General features: G+C 48.9%; 1 protein-coding gene across 2 annotated transcripts in view; it reads right to left on the reverse strand.

The window, feature by feature from the left end:
• The window catches only part of MOV10L1 (Mov10 like RISC complex RNA helicase 1), a 52,730-nt gene that overhangs the window by 14,418 nt on the left and 22,385 nt on the right, over positions 1–15,927 (reverse strand). For both annotated transcript variants that reach the window (XM_057742052.1, XM_057742051.1), the window contains exons 12-15: positions 15,618–15,688; positions 12,682–12,773; positions 3,533–3,591; positions 2,983–3,083 (exon numbers count right to left, since the gene is read on the reverse strand). In XM_057742052.1, the coding sequence (XP_057598035.1) occupies positions 2,983–3,083; positions 3,533–3,591; positions 12,682–12,773; positions 15,618–15,688 (323 nt within the window). The remainder of the gene's footprint in view (positions 1–2,982; positions 3,084–3,532; positions 3,592–12,681; positions 12,774–15,617; positions 15,689–15,927) is intronic.

A 15,927-nucleotide genomic window follows, 5' to 3' on the forward strand; every position in this document is an offset into this window, starting at 1 on the left:
TCACCCATGACGGTCAAGAACTTGATTATCCTGTGCCTTGGTGCAGGGTCCTTCGTGTTTCTTGTACTTACAGTCTGTTGTGCTTCCTGGATAGGCAGGTTTATAGTTTTCATCAAATCAGGAGAATTTCCACTCATGACTTTTTTTCATATCCCCCCCACCCCCCTCTCTGTGGCTCCAACCGCATGGATGTGAGGCTGCTTGAAGTTGTCTCAGGGTTCACTGATGTGTTTTTTTTTTTAAGAAAAAATACACTCTTTTAGTTTTATATTTAGTTTTTTCTTGGCTTTTAAAAAGATTCTCTTATCTTCTGCCTTACAGTTTCTATTGCTATGTCTTCAAGTTCACTAATCTCTTCTCTAGTGACTAGTCTGCTTTTAATTCTGATATATTTTTCATCTTAGACATTGAGTTTTCATCTCTAGAACATAACTGTCTTTTATGTCTTTCCTGTCCCCACTAAAAAGTGCTCCTGTGTTCCTCTCCCTTCTTGAGCATATGGAGAATAGTTACAATAACTTTTAATATGCACGTCTGCTAATTCTGCCACTGTTGTATTTTTTGGTTGGTTTCAACTGATTGAAATTTCTTATTATGGGTTCTCTTTTTCACTTTATTTTACTTTCGGATCAGACACCAGAAGGAGTGAAGCTGACACCTTCACGGGTGCTGGATGTGTTTACAGTCCTGTAGCCTCCCCTGCTTGCACCGTGGGCTGCGGTGACATTGCTTGCAGAGGCCGTTCCTTCTGAGGCTTGCCCTTACACTTGGCCAGGCTCCCCATCCTCAGGCAGCACTCTCCAAGGAACCCTTGCTGACGTGTGCACTCCGACTGTGGGAACAAAGCCTTCTCAGCACGAGGGAGCTCAGGGTCTACTCTGCTCTCCAGGGGCTCTTTCCCTCATAAGCTGAAACTCCCGGGCACACTGCAGACCCTGAAAGCTCTGCCCAGTGAACTTCCATCTTGACCTTGAACTGCTAAGTGCTGCCTCCTGCACTCAGCAGACGACCTGGCTCCCCCTCTGTGCTTCATGGCCTGGGAGCTTTGAAAGCTGAGAGCTGGGGCTGGGTGATCACAGGGGTCACCTCCCTCGTTTCCTCTCTCAGGAATCAGTCCCGTGATAACGGATGCTCAATGTCTGAACCTTTTGTTTCATGTATTTTGTCTGGTTTTTAATTATTTAGGTGGGAAGGTAAATTCAGTCCCTGTAATCTCACCTTGGTTGATACATGGAATGATCTTGAGTTTATCTCCAACCTAGCTAATCCATAACAAGATAATACTCTGCATTTACAAGTACTAAGAATCAGCCAATCAGGACTGTGACCCATCTAAACAGCAACACTTCCTCCACCTCATAGCCACCAGCATCACAGATCCTCCCTGAGAATCCGGGCAGTGGGATGGACCAGGAAATGAGGTGAAGACAGTTTTACAGATGACATTGCAACTGTCTCCAATGAAGACCATTTTCTATTTCCAGAACAAAACAGAGATCAGATACAAATTACACGGCAGATGATTTTAATGGAAACCTTTTGTTGTTTCCTTTAGAGAATTTTCTGGGATTGCGTAGGCATTCTAAAGCTATCATTTCTTCATTTTTGGAGAGGGACTATAAAATGGTAAAAGGGTTTCTACATACCAGATATAATGAAAAAATTTGGGACTTCCCTGGTGGCGCATTGGTTAAGAATCCTCCTGCCAATTTAGGGGACACGGGTTCGATCCCTGGTCTGGGAAGATCCCACGTGCCGTGTAGCAACTAAGCCTGTGCGCCACAGCTACTGAGCCTGCGCTCTAGAGCCCTTGAGCCACAACTACTGAGCCTGCATGCCACAACTACTGAGGCCCGTGTGCCTAGAGCCCATGCTCTAGGAACGAAAAGCCACCCCAATGAGGAGCCATGCACTGCAGTGAAGAGTAGTCCCGTTCGCTGCAACTAGAGAAAGTCAGCACAACAACGAAGACCCAACACAGCCAATAAAATTAATTTAAAAAATTAAAAAATAAAAATTTTTATTTTTTATAAATTCAAAACATGCTCAAAAAAGCAAATTCCAACAGCACAGAATTACAGGTTACAAGCTTGACTGTGGCATGGAGGGTTTGTCTTGTTAATAGAAACACAACGATAAATAAAACCACTTCCATTTCACTCATGAAAATACATGGAGAGCCTAGGGCAATACCTGGCACATAATAGGTACTACGCTACTATTTATGGAGCTACTGAATTATATAATTAAAAAATATTGTTCACAATATTACAGATTACAGATTAACAATTTTTGTGGGTGTGCAGTGCTTCCAGACATCTTCTGTGCATGTGTAATGACATAAATGTGCCTGTCCAGGACTTCCCTGGTGGTACAATGGTTAAGAACCCGCCTGCCAATGCAGAGGACATGGGTTTGAGCCCTGGGCGGGGAAGATCCCACATACCGCGGAGTAACTAAGCCCGTGCACCGCAACTACTGAGCCTGTGCTCTAGAGCCCGCGAGCCACAGCTACGGAGCCCGTGTGCCACAACTACTGAAGCCTGAGCCCTAGAGCCCGTGCTCCACAACAAGAGACGCCACGGCAATGAGAAGCCTGCACACTGCAACAAGGAGTAGCCCCTGCTCGCTGCAACTAGAGAAAGCCGGCCCACAGCAGCAAAGACCCAAGTCAGCCAATAAATAAATAAATAAATTTATTAAAAAAAAGTGCCTGTCCAAGTGTACACAAAAACTCATTAATTTAAAAATAATTTATACGCTCACACAAAATCGCCATACCTTTCCTTTCCCTACTTCGCATAATGTAGCTGTCTTAACCCTGCATATAATGATATATAAACTTCATGCTAAACTATGCTGTGAATGTGTTACTTTTACTGTAACTGTGATTTGGGGTTACCTGTGAGCTACCCTCCCCCCACCCCGATGCTCCAGGCAGCTGAGGGCATGCCTGTCATCTACTCACGCACAGCTAAGCGCTACCTTGGAGGCGGGCTGTCCATCACCTCTGGTGTCTTGTGCAGGGCTCCAACTCCACGTCACTTGGGGAGACTGTAAAATGATTTCTTCTGGAAACAACACTTTTAAAACAAGAAAACATGAGAAGGTAGACATCACTGAAAAGCTTAAGAAAGATGAACAGAGGCAGCCAGTCCTGAAGAAATTCATGTCTGTTTGCCCCCCTCCCCCCACAGTGCTGTGCACTGCTTCTCAGCTGCAGCGTAACACCAGCACCGTACATTCTTTGCAACAAAGCCTTTACTTGTCTGTTTGTAATTACAAAAATGAATTATATTAAGGGGGGAAAGCAGAGTGTAATCATTTTATGTTTAATAATTTAAGCATGCTATTTCTTACAAGTTGGAATTGTAAGAAAACATTGAACCTCCCCAAAAGAAAGAAAAACATTGGGTATCACAGTTTTACTTCTAATATATGACTGAAGACACTGTGGTTTACACAAAATTTTACATGAAGCTTCTAAAAACACTCTGGGAAGATGTAACACCATCATCCCACAAAGTAATACCTTTTACACCCAAGTGGACGACTTGTTCAAGTGCAAAGTGACACCGTCTGCTGGTGGTCCTGTGGGAGAAAGCGACACGCATCAGTGCCCTGGAACCTTGAGGAAACACTCAAACAGAACCAGACTGGAGGCACCACCAGCAGGACCGCAGGCCACAGCATCATCAGGACCCCAGGAGTTTTACGAGAAAACTAAACACGTGTCAGGATAGCAGGGATGCCTTTCTTTTGGGGAATATTTCTGTTTTAATGTATAAAGTGGATGAGTAGAAAAAAAAAGAAAATATAGCCTGTGAAGCTGCATCAAAAGGAAAGTAACTCTGACGGTAAAGATTCACTTTGTGAAATTTACTCAAAACAACAGTTAGGGACTTCTTTGGTGGCGCAGTGTTAAGCATCTGCCTGCCAATGCAGGGGACATGGGTTCGAGCCCTGGTCTGGGAAAATCCCACATGCTGTGGAACAACTAAGCCCGTGCGCCCCCAACTACTGGGCCTGTGCTTTAGAGCCTGCAAGCCACAACTACTGAGCCCATGTGCCACAACTCCTGAAGCCTATGTGCCTAGAGCCCATGCTCTGCAACAAGAGAAGCCACCACACTGAGAAGCCTGCGGTGAAGAGTAGCCCCTGCTCGCCACACCTAGAGAAAGCCCGCGTGCAGCAACAAAGGCCCAATGAAGCCAATAAACAAACAAACCAACAGTTAAAAGATAAACTGAGGCATGTTAAAAGTCTTAAGAGTTTATTATTAGCAAAATTTGATTCGAATCAGACAGTAAAGCATCCCATCCAGCAGACAGAAAGGAGCTCTTAGGAGATGTTCAAAATGAAAGGCTTTTATAGGCAGAAGGGAGCAGGGACAGAAAGCAATTTAGGCAAAAAGGCGGGTTGGTTGGGGCAAGGCCACTCTCGAGGGGACGGGGCGAGAGTGGGGTGATTCCCCAGTGCTGATGGGGGGCTCCAGGCTGACTGGCTTACGATTCCATTTCTGGGAGAGCCGAGGCTGCACTTCAGTCAAGTCTCAGTTTGGTGACGTGGGGCTTTGTATAAGCGACTCCACTGTGGCCTGTTCTCTTTCTTTTTGGCTGTGCCACACAGCATGTGGGATCTTAGTTCCGCAACCAGGGATCAAATCCGTGCCCCCTGCAGTGGAAGCATGGTCTTAACCACTGGACCCCCAGGGAAATCCCTGTTCTCTTGGTTTTTTTTTTTAATTTATTTATTTATTTATTTATGGCTGTGTTGGGTCTTTGTTGCTGTGCACGGGCTTTCTCTAGTTGTGGTGACTGGGGGCTACTCTTCATTGTGGTACGCGGGCTTCTCATTGTGGTGACTTCTCTTGTTGCAGAGCACAGGCTCTAGGCACACGGACTTCATTAGTTGCGGCGTGTGGGCTCAGTAGTTGTGGCACCAGGGATCGAACCAGTGTCCCCTGCATTGGCAGGCAGATTCTTAACCACTGCACCACCAGGGAAGTCCTCTCTTGTTTTGTTTAAACACAACAAAAAGAACAAAATATGGAAAATAAAATTCTTCCTTCAATGGAGCAACACAACGAAGGCTCTAAAGCACAAAAGAAGAGAATGTTCAGTGAGCAGCATCTGGCCTCCAGCAAACAAAGGCACGAGAGCTGGTTCACGCTGTCTCAGAACTCGGGCCACAGACGGGTTTCTGGGAAGTGCAGACTTGGGCACCCGGAGGACCATTTCTCATGTGGACCTGGAGGTGCAGGTCACAGTCAGGACCCGTTCCCCCAGTGCAGCGTCCTGGGGGCATGTGTGGGGCCAGAAGAAAAAGGAGCCTCACCTGCGGAGGCCCCAGGCTCCTGGCAGCCCCACGGCCCCTGGGGTACTATAAGCTCCACCCAAGAGGAGCAACAACCAGAAAAGACCCTCCTAGGACTTAGCAAGGCTGACTCTAAGAAAGAAAAAAAAACTTAAAGCAGATCAATTAAAGAGGAAGAAACCTTCCAGTGGGAAATCACCATAACAAAGACCAAAACAGAGACAAGGACCAGACAGCTGGCAGCCAGCACCTTACCCTAACAGCACAGAAACACGAAGAAGACATGACCCCACAAAGCCCTGGAGCACATTACGCGACCAACTCACCAAGCAGGACACCATGCTTTTCACCCTGGGCACATAAAGGAGGTCCCATAGAAAGTCATCCAGTCAAAATGTCCGTCTCACGAATAGGCTGAACAAAAAAACCACCATCTCAAGAAATGCCGAAAAGCCAATGAGTGTAATAGCGCAGAATAAAAACTGACACATAAAACTCCTTAACACAATTAATCCCAAGGACAGCAAGACACCAGATAGTAAAACACCAGCAGTATTTACTAAAATATAGAACAAGACAAAGACAGACGAGAGAAAAGTAGAGCAGCTGAGGTGGGAACTAACACAACAGACAAGGCCTCCAACAGAGGACAAAGAACAGAAAGAAAAGAGGAAAGGCAAAAAGGAAACTTTCCTAGGTACAAACTGCTGTCCAAGAGAAGACCCCAAATGGCAAAGAGGATGATTCTGCCTGTATTTTAACATCATCGTACAAAGATGTAAGAATGTTTATTGCTTCACTGCCTGTAACAGGAAAAAGTGCAGAACCTAAAGGTCCAGCGTATGACGCGTCCTTCAGTAGGTAACATTCACCCAAATTACACACGAAGAACGGCCGCAAATCAATGACCTCAATTCCCACCATCAGAAACTAGGAAAGGAAGAACCACGGAGCACAGAGTGAACAGGGGAAAGGAAATAACAAAGATGAGAGCAAACCCCGTGGGCCAGAGACAGAAACACAGGAGGGATCCGTGATGAGGCAGCAAAGCTGCCAAGCCTCCAGCCAGACTGACAGGAAGAGAAGGGCAGACCCACTGCCAGTGCAGGAGGAGAGCGGTGACGTCAGCACAGACTCTACCTGGCCCGAAGGAGTCACAAGGAAGAGCAGTCTCACCCAAATACGTTAGACACCTGGGAGGAAATGCACAAAACCCTTAAAGACACACACACGGCCAAAGCCTATGCAGCAAGGAATTGAGGACCTTAGGATTCTTCATCTCTTAAAGAAACTGAATTTGTAGTCAGGAAGCTTCCCACAGAGAAAACTTCACACCGAGAGGGCTTTACTGGTAAATTCTACCAACATTTAAGGAAGGAGTGATTAAACTCATATTTTAAGGCAAGACAAGAAAAATGTAAACACAAACCTTTCTTCTGCCCTTTGGCCCCCTCCCTCCCTGCTGGTGTGCATGGGCATCTGACCTCCCCCACAGCAGAAATACCTGCTCAGCCAGAGACCCATTTTTCCCCTTCTGGAGCCAGACCTGTAACTCCTTACAAGACAGCATTCCTTTCTCAGTCCCCTAAGGGGTCACGATGACCCACCACTCACCTTGTATGTGCAGACGTCTTTGGTGGACTTCATGGACAAGGTCAATGTATCACTGCCCTTAAAGACAGTGACTGGTGCAGAACAGACTGGTCAGATAACCTGGAGAGACTCTGGGCTGCACCAAATGGCAGTTCTCAGCTTAAATACTTATGACCGTATTCGCGTTACCAGCTCTATTTCGTGTATTCTTCCGAACAACGAGATTACTGTTTCCTGCATTACCGAACGCGTGACTAAGCCCCTGATAAAAAATAACGATGACCAGGTGACCTGAAACAGCTGACCAAATACAGTTCTGTAAGATCAGTGCTTCTAACAGTGTAGCTCTAGACGTGGGAAGAAGCCATAAGAGGGACCATTTCCTGGACCATAAATGACTAGAGGGACAGGCGGTCCAGAGGCCGTGGGCTCCTGTCAACAGGGCCTAGTCCAGCACGTTGAGTGGTCCACCAACGAAAGCCTCGTCTGAGCTGGGAATGAGTATTCCTAGCACCGGGGACAAATTGGTCACCAAATTAAGACTGAAAGGGAGGGGACTGCAACATAAAAAATGTTGCCCACCCTCCAGTTCTACAAGAATCAAGTCACTAACCACTGCATAGTACATCCCAAAAGGAACTTAGGAAAGATCAGGATGAAGCCTTTGTGCTCTGAGAAAACTGGCAGAACTGGTCCCCAGATAGTTGGGTATTTTCAGGAGAAAATTTTGTAACTGTTTTTCGCATCTTCCCATGTTTAGAAAAGCACTAAAACCATTAGCTAAGGTATCTGTTCCTCGTGAACAGCGGTGACCTCCTACCAAGCTGTGTGCCTGGTTGCACATACTGCTTCAAAATCACCTCTATATTGGTCTCCTCCCTTACCTCCTGGGAACAGTCCTCAGAGCTTTCTGAAAGACTGCCTCCCACGTTATAATCCTCAGGTTAGCCTGAATGAAACTTTCATTTGTTTCTTAGACTGATCACTGATTAATATTTTTGGCGATATAAGTAATACCCATTCTACACAAACTGTCCCAGAAAATGGAAGAGGAGGTGATGCTTTCCAACTTACTGTGAGGCCAGTGTTACCTGGTACCAAAATCAGAAAAAGATACTTCGAGAAACCAAAGGCCAATATGCCTCATGAACACAGATGAAAAAATTAATAAAATTTTAGCAAATCGGATCTAACAATATATAAAAAGAAATCACATCATGGCCAAGCAGGGTTTATTCCAAGAATGCATAGCTGATTTTACAATCAATGTAACTATCTTAACAGACTAAAACTGAAAAACCATGTGATCATTTTTAATAGATATAGAAAAAGCATTTGACAAAATCCAATACCCATTTCTGACTAAAAAATCTCAGCAAACTAGGAGTCTATCTCCTCAACCTGACAGAGACAAATACAAAAACCTACAGCTCCCACCGCACTAGGTGATTCAAGGCTGACCGCTACTCCTCTGAGATAAGGAACAAGCCGGGGTGCTACTTCACACCATTTCTATGTAATATCATCCTGGAAGCTCCAGCCAGTGAGGTGAGGCAAGAAAAAACAAAACGCATCCAGATGAGAAAGGAAGCAGTAAAACTGTCTTCAGCTGAATACATGATTTTACTGTATACACAGAAAATCCTATGTAATCTGTAAAAAGCTACTGGAACTATTAAGTCAGTTTAGCAAGCTGGCAGGATACAAGATTAATACACAAACATCAGTTGCATTTAGAGTCAGGGAACAATTTGACAAAAGATATACAAAACCCGTACAGTGAAAAATACTAAACGTTGCTAAAAGAAATGAAAAAAGACTACATGGAGAGATATACCATCCAATGATTAGAAAACTCAATATTAAGATGTCAACTCTAGGAACATACTCGGCCATAAAAAAGAATGAAATAATGCCATTTCCAGCAACACGGATGGACCCAGAGATTATCATTCCAAGTGAAGTAAGTCCAATAGAGAAAAACAAATATTATTTGACATTACTTACACGTGAGTCTAAAAAAATAATACAAATGAATCTATTTACAAAAACCAGAAACAGACTCACAGACATAGAAAACAAACTTATGGTTACCAAAGGGAAAGCAGGGAGAGGGATAAATTAGGAGTTTGGGATTAACAAATACACACTACTACATACATAAAATAGATAACCAACAAGGACCTACTGCACAGCACAGGGAACTATATTCAATATCTTATAATAACCTACAATGGGAAAGAATCTGAAAAAAAAATATCGTATATAACAGAATCACTTTGCTGTACACCTGAAATTAACACAATATTATAAATCAACTATACTTCAATTAAAAAAAAAATGTCAATTCAATTTTCCCTTAAGTGGCCCTAAAGAGTCAACAGCATCCCAAACAAAATCTCAACAGGCTTTTTGTAGAAACTGACAGGCTGAGTCTAAAATCCACATGGGAATACCAAAGACCTGGAAACAACTCTGCAAAAGAGGGACACAGCAGAAGCCGTCCCCTCCCTGATTTCAAGACTGATCATAAGGGTTCAGTGACTGAGATGTCGCAGCATTGGCTACAAGACAGGCCAGCGCATCAGTGGGACAGAACGGACAGCTTAGGAAAAGACCCACACGTGCAGGCCAACTGGTTCTCAAAACAGTGAAAAGGTCACTCGCTGGACAAAGGACAGTCTGTCTTTCTAACAAATGGTGCTGGGACAACTGGACACCCCCCCCCCTCCAAATTAATCCACACCTTGCCTCATTGGTAGAAATAAACTGGAAATAGATCATAGCCTTAAATGTAAAACTTTAAGCTGCAAAATTTCTGGAAGAAACCGTAGGAGACAACCTTTGTGACCCGAGTGTGGCAGATTCTTAACCACGCCATCAAAAGCACGATCCATGGAAGAAAAGTCAAAAGCAGAGCATCATCAGAAGCAGGGCTCCCGCTCCTCAGAGGGCTCGGCTACGGATGAAACACAGCCACGGCCTGGGGACATACTTGCAAACACATGCCTGATGAAGGACCTGTACTGAGAACACGTGAACAACTGAAAACTCAACAGTAAAGCAAACAACACAGAACGTGAACCACAGACCTGAGCGGCACTGTCACAAAGGCCCAGCGACGATGGCCTGCGAGCAGGGGAGGTGCTCAGCAACGGTACAGAGACAGCGATCTGCCACGGCACACCGAACACAACCCCTTGGAGCAGCAAGACCGCCCGCCCAAGGCTGCGAGCATGTGGAGCCGCGGAGCCGCGCATGCGGGCAGGGACACAATGCGGTGCGGCACTCGAGGAGACCCCGGCAGCGTCTCAGGAAGCTCAGTGTGTAGCTGTGCCGCACGTGGCCAAGGCACTGCCAGGCGCCGGCCCAAGAGGAAGGGAAACACTGTCCGCACCATGTTCACAGCAGCCTCATCTGTTCACAGCCAAGGTCTGCAAACAACCCAGCGTCCACCCAGGTGCCTGATTAGTAAACTCAGGTATGTTGTTATAATGGAATGTTATTCAGTCATAAAAAGGAATAAATTCATGCAAAAGCAAGGCTGAATGTCAAAGTAATTAAGCTGAGTGAAAGAGGCAGGTAGAAAAGAGTAGGTCCTGTGTGTTTCCACGTACGTACGTGAATTCTACAAAACACAAACCAAAGAACGGAGCCTGGGAGCCGGCGTGCAGAGGAGTGACCAGGGCGGCAGGAGACGTCTTTGGGGCCAGATCCGCCACGGTCTGCACTGTGAGGCTGGTTTCACGGGGGATACAAATGTGAACACCTTCAAGCTATATACCTGAAACAGGCACAGGCTGTTTTACGTTCATTATACCTCAGTAAACTTACTTTTTTAAAAGGGAAAATACCTGCCAGCAGCATGAAGGTGCAGCCGTCTGCCCACCTAGTGGGCCTGGCCTCGGCTCCGTCCCTCCTGCTGCTCTGCGGTGTCGCCCAGTCCTTCCACTTTTCAAAACAAGTGGTAAATACAGATTTTTAAAAGTGTGAAATCACCTGATTTTGAATAACTTAATGCAAACAATCAAAAACGTACGTGGGGCGAGCAAAACCTCTGTGTGGCAAAAGCCACGGGGCCTCTCACGCGCTGACAGCATCGCCCCACCCCACCCCCCCTCATTCCTGCCTCCCCCACGTGGACGCACTGGCTACAGACGTCATCCCCTCTGAACTCAAGGTTCCGACATCCCACCTCGACCTGCACTTCCTTCCTTCAACACACTGGGTCGGGAACCGTCCGGTGGTCCCCAGCCCGCAGCCCTCGGCCTTCTTCCTGCTCACTTCCTCTCCCGGGCCCGCCTGCCGGTGCCCTTCAGTCGGCCCGCTCCTGCCCCGGCTGCAGCAGCGCTTCCTCTGCCGCCGCCCCCCTTCTTCCTCTGCACACATCCTCGCCTTGTGTTCAGAGCAACTCTGAGCCCTTGCCAAGTCCCACCCACAGCCGGCCCCCACCTCCTATGCCCACCCAGCACACTGGAGGACGCGCACCTTCCACACAGACCATGGCCTAGACCCAGGTCCAGAGCCCCGGCCCCACGGCCCTCACTGGAACCCTAACCCCCCAGACCCTGGGTGCCTTGTCACTCACTCAGCTCTCTGTCCTGCCTTCTCTGCTTTCACGGCAAACACCCTTCAAAAGGGCCAGGTCCACGTTTGCACCGTCCATTCGCCTGCACCACCCTTCAATCTGGCTGCAGCCCAGACACTGAAAGGGTTCTTGGACAAGACATGAAAAGCACAAGTATACAAAAACCCTGACAAAATTTCACTATCTCAAAATTACCACCTTCTGCTACTTAAGAAAAAATTGAACAAAGTGAAAAGACAAGTAAGAAACCCACAGAAGTTATCTGTAACGCATGTATCTAAGACAGTCTAGCAGAAAGAATACAGAATGAACTCCTACAAACAATAAGAATCAAATTATAGTCAATAAAAGACACAGGAAAGCATTTCACAGATGAAGGAATTTTACAGCCAACAAACGGGGGGATTCTCAACATTAAAAGCAGTCAGAGAAGCGCGTCCAGACCAGCGAGAAACAACGCACACATGCCAGGCACGCCAGTTCAGAGGGGTCCAGGAGGGCACTGCAGACCCGGACCCTGGGGGTCAATGCTGCCCCTACGCGTGAGGCTGGAACATTAACATCCCCCAAACCTTCCCCCCACTCCTAAGTGCAGCCGAGAAAACTTGGGGGTGGATTTGTGCGCGAGGAGGTAGCAGGGCATCCACAGCAGCAGCAAGGCAGCACCCAGGGTGGGGGCAGTGCCCATGTCCACCCGCAGGAGAGGTGACCGCATCCGGCGGGGCACGCACACGCTGTGGACGGGGCACATGAACCTCCCGTCAGTAAACCCACGACTCCAGAGACCACAGGCTGCAAGTGCAGAAACTAACACAAACACTTTCCCAGTTAATGGTGGGGGGCTTGCTGGAGGCAAGGGAAGAGACGGCTGGTGGCAGGGTCCCTGCCTCGTGACGTGACGTGTGAGGAGCGAGTGAGAGGGAGGGGCAGCAGGTGGTGACAGCGTGTGAGAAACTGCAGATCCTGACTAAAGGTCCAAAAAGGAAGGAACATGCAAACGTCTGCAACTTCAGGTGTTACCAAACGGCTGGTGACAAAGTTGCGATCACAGAGGCAGGGGACAGGGCGCAGGAAGCCCGCCCACAGCCCACCCGCAAGCACACACACTGCCACCTAGGTGTCAAGGGACAGAGCAGAGGGGAGGAGGCTGCCCACCCGGAAGGAAGAGTCCCCGGAAGCGTTACCTGTTGTATGTAAATTCCACATCCATAGGTTCAGAGTCATAGGCTTGTTCAAACTCTGGATTAAGTTTAAGAGTTACATCTTCTTCGTGAATCTAAAAAGAAATGAATACTTGACTTTCATACTTTGTACTCGATTTCTTGGGACAACCTTGTATCCGTGTTCACCATCTCGTTATGAAGCGGGCATCCTGCAGAGCTGAGCTAAAACCTGCTACCTGAGAGGTGTGTACAAATAACCAGGAAGGACTCAGCGGCTGTGCTGCTCCACCCCAACCAGCACACCTGCCGACTCCTCCTCCCGGGCCGCGCTCTCCACTGGGCTCTGCAAGAGAGTGTGTGAGACAGGCCACTGCCTCCAAAGGAGACACACAAAGAACCACAGGCAGCAGGGGGTGCTGGCCAGAGGAACGCCTCATGGACGGTCATTCCAAGACGCTCCACCCCTTCCAGCAGGACAGGGAACCAGACATTCAGGGACCCTCCAGCCAAAGCCAGATCACGCATAACAATCCTCAGAGGAGCAGGAAGGAGAGCCCTAGGCTGAGAAGGAGCCGAAACAGGACGGGAGCACCAGGCAGCGCGGGCCTCCCAAGAGCTGGGGGGCCAGCAAGGGCGGAGGCTGGGATGTGAGGCTGACAGTGACCCCTGCTCTCAGCAGAAGCAAACACAAGCCCCTTAAAAGGAAAGCAAGCCCAGCACAGGGCCCTGGGTTTCCCAGAGATTAAGGTAAACAAAAATCTGTAATCAAAGACCACCAGGCACACAAGGAAACAAAGCACCAGCAGTGAGGGTTTTCCCGCAGACACCACACACTGACACTGTCAGCTACAGAAAACTGGAAATCTAGGCAATAAACACACACTGGGAAGACCAAGACAAGCAAGCATAACATTAAAAAAAAAAAGCAGGGCAGCTTTAATGAGTCAAAAGCATTTAGAAATGAAAACTATGCTTATGGAGCTAAGCTCAGGGGGAAGGGAGGAAGTGACCTGTCTGCCCCCAGCAGACAGTGAGGCGCTCTGCGGAGGTGGCGTGGGGCAGGGGGCAGTGCTGGCTCACCCAGAAGCGCCTTCTGTCCCCACGGCTCCCTGAAGACCACGCACTGCCAGCCACACCACCCGGCAGGGCTCCTGAGGGCCCCAGTGCCTTCATGGTACCCCAGGCACTGCGCCGGCCAAGGAGCCCCAGAGGATCCAGCGAAGCCATGGCCGAGGCCTGAGACAGCACTGGCTCCAGCGGTGCCCACCCCTCGGGGGCGGCTTCAGCCCTGGGCTTGCCAGTGTGTGGTGCTGGCCTTTCCCCAGACAGCCTGGGGGTCGGGGCCAAGGGGGCCTCACCCCTGAGATATCTGGACCTGCTTCTTCTGACGTCTCAGTCCACAGGGCAGCCCCTAGGGCCACAACCGGTCTACTCTCTGGAAGCTGAGATGGCCACCTGGCCATTCTGGGCTCCTCACACCCGGATAACAGCTAAGAGGGCTTGCATCTGTGAGGGTGACGGACCCTCCAGCTGAGGCCGAGCAGCTCCTGCTCTGCAGGGGAGGGGGCACCTGGCCAGGATGCCCCGAAGACCCTGTGCTCTCCCTCCCTTCCGAGACGTGGGCCCCCGCAACCAATGGTCACGGACTCTCAGTACACCCTGAGGAGCACGGGGACGGATGTGTCCTGAGATGTGGCCTGGGCCCCGTGGGTGGTGTGCTGAGTGGAGGGACCTTGGGCCGGCCCCTCAGGGGTGTGGGCCTTGCGTGCAGAGCTGGGTCAGCACAGGACATCAGTCAGGAGCCAGATGTTTCCTCGTGAAGAGAGGGAGGCGGGTGCCTGTGCGGGGAGAGGAGCTGCGGGTTCCAGGACCTGCGCCCTCCAGGTGGCGACTTATTACACGAAGCCACAACACACCGGCCCGAGAGGCGCTCCTGACATTCAGGCTCTGTCCAGCGGCCCAAGGCACGGGGACAGCGCGTCCTCTGCCTTCGAGCACGTCCACACTCCTCTGACTCTGTGGGAGCAGCACTGTCATGAGACCAAGTGGGGGCATGTTTCTACCGTGGACCAGCCTGCACCTCAACCTTGTCCTCCAAGCACAGCTCGCCCACCCGAGGGGCCCGCTTGACTCAAATCACTACCTCTTCTGCTTCCATCAGTCCCAGCGGGCTCATCTGTTCAGCGGTCCTGGCTGGCACCCTGGCACCCTGTATGTATGGTGAGGTCTGTGGCGTTCTGCCCAAAACAACAGCCCCTGCGATGTGCTCACATCGGAAATGCCTCCTGAGCCCTTTCTGCTGACAACTCTATTTCTGTCTTTTAAGGTGATCAGATGCCACTTCCTTGTCTTCTCGAGGAGACGAAGGACTCTCCGCACTGGGTTATTCACACGTCTTCCCCTCGCCCCAGGGGCACTCTGCTGGTCCCCCCTCCCCAGGTCAGGGCTTTGGTGCCCTAGTTCCCACATCAGACAGCGTGTGGGCTTCATGGGTCCCTCCACGCGGTCCCAGGGCTCCGTCCCCACACTGTGCCCGGTGGGGAGCAGGGAGACCAGCTGGAGGAGGCCCCACCACACTCGGAGCCATGCAGGTACTGGGCCTTCACCCCTCACAGCCTTCTCCGTGGAGAAGCCGCGTAGGCATGTCTGTCCTTCGGAGGCCCTCTCTCCTGAAGCATGTTCAGAATGTCCGAATGTGACTAAATGCAAGCCTGATGTGTGACATACTTAACAAGTAAGCATGTTTTACACGGCTGAAGTGATAAGATTCCTTTAGATACAAAGTTCTCTTCATGCATCACATTTATTTAAATATTCACTTGATCCTCAGATTTTCCAAAATGCCATCAACATCCAGGGGACCCCCACCCCCAGCCCCGCCCTGAGCCGAGGCAGGAAGTTTACCTCTGCGACCGTCTGCTGGGCTAGTCCAACATGAACTAAGAGCGGCCTCTCACCTCAACCACATAGGCGATGTACTCGATGACGTGTCCGTTGTACTCTTGAGTTTTTAAAATCACTTTATCGCCTAGTTGAAAAACACATTACTACATGTAAAACTACAAAATCAACAAATTTTTCTGCTGTACTGTGAAATCAAACACTCTGACGATGTAGAACAAAGCAAAAACATTTTTGGGATCAACAGCTTAAAATCATGTCAGTGTGATGAGAGACACGCTGGCCAAGTTTTAAGCGAAATCATAACCAAAGCAAGGAAAATCCGTGTGACTATAGTACTGCCAGTTAGAAACATTCTCCTCCCTG

Source organism: Hippopotamus amphibius, chromosome 7 (assembly GCF_030028045.1).
Source record: "Hippopotamus amphibius kiboko isolate mHipAmp2 chromosome 7, mHipAmp2.hap2, whole genome shotgun sequence".
In the NCBI taxonomy this organism is placed as follows: Eukaryota; Metazoa; Chordata; class Mammalia; order Artiodactyla; family Hippopotamidae; genus Hippopotamus; species Hippopotamus amphibius.